Genomic DNA, 5,545 nt, shown 5'->3' with positions numbered 1-5,545 from the left:
CAGAATCAGGAAAACTACAAAGTTTATAATTTAGACAATATGTATGCTGATTAAAGCACATGTAACTGCAGATGATTCTACATATGCTGAAACAATGTTGAATTGGTTACTACAAATTATGATGAATTCTCTTGATGATGATGAGTGCCTTCTATGAAAATGATAGCAAAAGAACTATTACTTTGCGGACCTTATACCATTGCATTTTGCATCTTAACTGTTTTTTTTTTTTTATTGGTTACTTGATTTTTGTAAACTTCAACAAGTTAAATTTTTAAAAGATAATTACAATGCAGCTCCTTTGACTCTGTTTAAATAGCTATTGGTACAAAAATACACCCTTATTCTTTGTCACCCTCAAGATGCCTACAATATTATGGAAGTTCAGTGAATAACAAACAAGAGAAATACAAATGGCCTTATCTGGACAATCAGAATTCATGGTGGGAGAGAAGGATGTCCAGTTTTAGTTTGTTAAATCCATTGATGTGAAGAAAACAAACTAAACAAAATGTAACATGTTTTAAGTTTGAACGTCTGCTAAAAAATATATATTTTACATCCTTCAATTCGACAAGTAAAACAGTTCAACCTTCCATGCATGCCTTGCATGAAGTTCTAAGGTCCTCTTTCCTTCTTTCTTGTTTAAAATAAAGCTTTTTCATAACTAGGAAAAGTCTAAGGTAGATTAACTGCTTGACAATCTGCTGTAATTGCAAAAGCACAAGAATTATTCCTGGTGACTTTATATTTTACATCAGTGAACCAGTGGAAATTTGAACTAGATTAAACTACATATCTGTTGAAATTGACACCAAGGTATCCTGCCTAATTTGTCTCTGGGTAAGGTTGAGCAAAACTACTTAAAAACCCACCTTTTATGATATATAAGCTTCTCCCCTAAAACTAGCGGGGGTATACCTCTGTCAATGACATATTTATAGATTGCAGTAACACCTTGCTTGCAGATTGATCAGATTCAGTTCCTTGTGACTCACTACTTGCAGGAACGATAGTCTTGGCTCTGCCACTAATGAAATATGGAGGTGCTGAAGGTAATGCAAGTGTAACAGAGTAGCTGTTGAGCATAAGAATAACCAAAGACATGGTGGGTCGGTCAGCTAAATTTTCTTGAACACATAGCAACCCAATGTGGAGGCATCTCAGCGCTTCATGCCTTGAATAGCGATCGCATAATGTAGGATCAATCAACTCTAAAACTGACCCTTCTTTCCACCGTCTCCATGCCTGCAACAGTTAGTCAAACATATTGGAATTATTTACAATTCAATGTCCACATTACTTTTTATCCCAATTAATTTTGGCATAATGTTTTGTCATCTCCACTACTTTCCATTTTCCTTTCATCTTCAGTTAGTCCATAAAGAAATAATATAAAAGTATACGCACGGCCCAAACTATACTTTTGAAGCCAGGTGACCAACTCTAGATTCTAGAATTGTCTCATCTACTTGGGAACCAAAGGATTACTGGTAGAATCCTCATCAGAGCCCCTACTTCTCAAGTTATCTAAAAGATGGCAAATGACACTTCATATCTGTTTAATTCTTTTGAATTTAATAGCAAAATATTATATCCTTGTGCTTATTCTTCTTTCTTAAATTGGCACCTCAAATTAAATCAAGCTTATGAATTTAGAAAACACTGAAACACACTTACATAGCTTAGGAAGTATTCTGTCTGCTCTGATTGATAGAAATCATTGTTCCTCTTACCAGTAATAATCTCAAGGAGGAGGACACCAAAACTAAATACATCAGACTTAACTGAGAAGCGTCCACGCATTGCATACTCTGGGGGCATATATCCACTGCATATCATCACACGCAAAAAAGTACTCAGGTTGAAGGATAGCAGAAGCTTACTTTTAAATGCCAAATTGCTCATACAGTATGTCAGACTGTCCCAAAGAGTAGTTCCCTAATTGGTTGGAGCCTAACATATTAAGGGACGTATGTGGAGATTTTGTAATGTCTGGTGACTTACTGGAACTCAGCTCTTAAAACAGAACTTGTAACTCAAACTTACTATGTTCCAACCACTCTATGCGTATTTCCTTCAGTTTGATCTGGTACAAAAAGCCTTGCCATGCCGAAGTCTGAAATTTTTGGATTCATTTGTTCATCAAGCAAAACATTGCTAGCTTTGAGATCCCGATGAATAATTCTATGTCGAGAATCTTCATGAAGATAAAGAAGACCTCTAGCAACCCCTACTATAATTCCGTAGCGCCTTTCCCAAGTGAGATCTGCACATTTTATTGGATCTACACATTCATCCAACAGAAAATTACAATTGCAGTTAAAATGTATAAGATGACTGATCAATATACAACTTCCCATATTTTACAAATCTAGCTTTCACAGTCTAACATACAGAATAGCAAGAATATAGTAAAATTCAGATAAACAGATGAAGAATAGGGCCAAACCAAATAGAAAATGATCAAGGCTTCCATTCGAAACAAACTCATAGATGAGCAACTTCTCTCCTCCATTCAGGCAGAAACCTAAGAGTCGAACAAGGTTTCTGTGTTGAAGCTTTGCTAACAACACAGCTTCATTTTTGAATTCCTTTGCACCTTGTCCAGAGTTTCTGGACAGCCTCTTCACAGCTATTTCTTGTCCATCAAAGAGTCTACCCTGTGGAAGTGTTAATATGAACTAGGTCAAGCTTGTAATTCAATGTATAATAACTCAAAATCAACCCCAAGAAGTAAAATAAATCCTTAATCCTACATCATCCCCCCTCCCCCCACCTCCAGCCCTAGTGAAGGCAGGAATCCTACATCATTTTAAGATGGGTACGTTAGAGCATGGTACCTTATAAACAACACCAAATCCACCTTCTCCAAGCTTGTTAACATCAGAAAAGTTGTTTGTTGAAGCTTTAACTGTTTCAAAATCCATTTGCAAGGAATTTACCATCTGAACCTCGTCCTCAGCTACACAGGACAATAATCGAAGTTAAGTTCATAGATGCATACATACTATTTGAAAAAGAAAGATCTCAAGCAGAATGAATTGCAGTCTCAAGCAGAATGAATTGCAGGAACCAAATTTTGCAGAAATCCCTCTGAAACGTATATATTTGTTTAGTGATCTACAAGATCCTATATAAATGAAATTAGTATTCAATGGGAAAATAAGTTTTTAATCTCCTCAATTTCATGGATGCTTGAACCATTTAACTAAAACAGAACGTTAAGAGCTATTCACCGACCTCTCGTCCTTCTTCCTTTCATTCTCCTCCATGAAAAGATGGCACAGAGGAGCACCGTTATTGAAATTAACGGAACGACGATAAGGACAATAGATCGAGATTTATTTCTCTCCTTTCCTGCAAAATAAACAGATTACATCAAAACATGGGCATACCAAGCCAACCTGCAAATTCGGCCCAAGAATGAAACCCCCTAATTGGGCTAGATTACATGAAGTTTAAGCTAAGCTCCTATTACCCAGATCTACTTTCTTTCTACTAGAACCATTTCTACCCCCCTTAATATAAATTGGAATAGTGACACTGGCCTCTGATTTGAGAAACTAGAAATTTGTAATCCTAGATGTGAGAAAGGTGCATCAGTATATAAAATTGATCAGAACAAGTCACCTAATATGCACTGAATTCTTTTCTTGGGCCCAGATATACAATAAATTGAAAAAAGAAATCTATCTACAGAGATTTCCAGTTACAAGTTCTCCAACAGAAAATATTTACCGCTACTGGTGCTGGTTGTTGTTGTCGTCGTCGTAGAAGGAAATTCTGTAGCGGCTGTTACCCGAAAGAAAGGGTACATATCGTACCTCAAACTACAACTCGGATTGAGAAAATTTCCTCCTTGCTTCCCATTGCAGCATATGGGGATGTTAGCTACAGAACCTATAAGACATCTGCTGCAATCGTTTGCTGACAAGTCTGGAGTGCACTGCGCAAGGCTATACAACGTTTGAGAGCTTGTGAAATTATCCACTTCCGTTGAAAACTTGCCCAGAGAAGGATCAAACGCAACCCGGTTCCTAAGGCGGTCGACGACCTGACGTAATAGCTTACTAAACTCACCTGGGTTCGGTACGTCTGATGAATTAGAAAACGAAAACCCAGGCACCTCGTTTATAGTGGAGAAAATTAACTGGTTGGAATATCGAAGCATACACTCATCATACCATATATATGCCACTCTACCGTTGGGACATCTCCGTATGATCTCCCGACTTGCTGTTTCGATGCACTCCCGGCAGACGTCCCGAGTGACGTCGCCTCTGCAGAGGAAGAGACCGTAAACTGTATTATTAGACTGACCGGCGGTAGCGTTGTAAAATCCATTGGGGGACGAAGCATTAGATGTTAGAAAAGATAGGACGAGATTGAGATTTACTTGGTACGAGCTATTTGGAGAGAATTCATTAGTGGTTGTGTTTTGGCAATATTGAGTGACGTAGGTTGGAGTGGCAGAGGAGAAACAAACATGGAAACAGGTCAAGCAGAGCAACAGTAGCTGAGTGGTTATTGTTCCGCACGTCATTGGGATTGCTTAGCTCCTAGGGAAGTGATTATGGCAAGTAACTCTTCCGATCTTTTTATTAGTGCTATTTTAGTGAAAATTCTGAAAATATGGAAAAAGAATATTATTAAAGAAGAGAGTTGTTTAATATTGTTTATCCAAACAAGGATAATTTTTCAGGGGAGGAGCAACAGATAACATAACCACGTTTTCATGGGAGGAGCTCTACTAACTGGCGAGTATCGACTCGAGTCGAATTCGAATCAGAAACATGAAATTTGATTGCGTTCGAATCCACTTTCGAGCTTTGTATTTCTGAGTCGAGTTCAAATTCGAGCCGGCTGATGCTTGGCTCGACTATACTCTGACCGATTCCAACCATCTCCCCAATTAAAAAAAAAAAAAAAACAGCAATGGAATTAAAGGCCAGCGTGTCCATGCTTAATTGGAGGTTGATAATGAAATGCTGTGACGACGGTCGCAGCAGATGTGCCCTCTGTTTTTCAAGCCCGAATATCTACCCCACACAAGGAATTGCAGAAGAAGATTGTTTTTGCTTGATGGTTGAAGGAAATGCAGATGTGGGCACGTTTTGAAGAATCTTGACGTTCTTAGTTTTTTAATGATAATATTTAGGGTAAATGGGATAGCGATATATAGGTATCGTGAATTTTAATTGCGACATGAACTCTTGGAAATAGACATCTAGATTCATCCGTTAGTATTCCGTTAGTTATCGATAGTATGCGAAGTCATGTGCAACTTTAAATATATTACAAAATATCAAAACTATTCTTCTCATATTTTCACCTTGCTTTGTTGGAGGAGCATAGTTCTATGTATCAGAATGGAAGCCAAGCAGACATGAACATCTAACTACTCAAACCAGAGTTTTGCGTAGGCCAACTCCTCTGGCACTGTATGTTGCTTCCTCCACTCAATATTCTGTAGTTCGGCATAAAGCTGCCTCTAGAATACAACTTTGCACTCCAAAAATCAGCTTGAGAAAGGCCAACCTGA

At 38.0% G+C, this 5,545-nt stretch overlaps 1 protein-coding gene across 5 annotated transcripts; it reads right to left on the bottom strand.

Annotated features, from left to right (window-relative positions):
* Positions 1-666: 666 nt before the first annotated feature.
* Positions 667-4,805, bottom strand: LOC148875539 (cysteine-rich receptor-like protein kinase 34). 5 transcript variants are annotated; one of them, XM_088965359.1, is made up of 8 exons: positions 4,188-4,572; positions 3,742-4,083; positions 3,244-3,360; positions 2,844-2,965; positions 2,453-2,663; positions 2,050-2,287; positions 1,681-1,831; positions 667-1,248 (listed from the first exon to the last, which is right to left on the bottom strand). In XM_088965359.1, exons 1-8 carry the CDS (start codon positions 4,360-4,362, stop codon positions 907-909), a joined length of 1,698 nt encoding a protein of 565 aa, XP_088821485.1. In that variant the 5' UTR covers positions 4,363-4,572; the 3' UTR covers positions 667-906. The 5 variants fall into 5 exon arrangements, with proteins under 5 accessions (XP_088821485.1, XP_088821483.1, XP_088821484.1 ...); XM_088965357.1 differs by having other exon boundaries at positions 3,742-4,805; XM_088965358.1 differs by having other exon boundaries at positions 2,050-2,269; positions 3,742-4,681.
* Positions 4,806-5,545: the final 740 nt, after the last annotated feature.

This window comes from Nelumbo lutea, chromosome 1 (genome assembly GCF_056320005.1).
Source record: "Nelumbo lutea isolate HS-2025 chromosome 1, American lotus-T2T, whole genome shotgun sequence".
Taxonomy (NCBI): domain Eukaryota; kingdom Viridiplantae; phylum Streptophyta; class Magnoliopsida; order Proteales; family Nelumbonaceae; genus Nelumbo; species Nelumbo lutea.
Note: the sequence above shows the minus strand (reverse complement) of the source record. Positions and strands in the feature narration are given on the sequence as shown.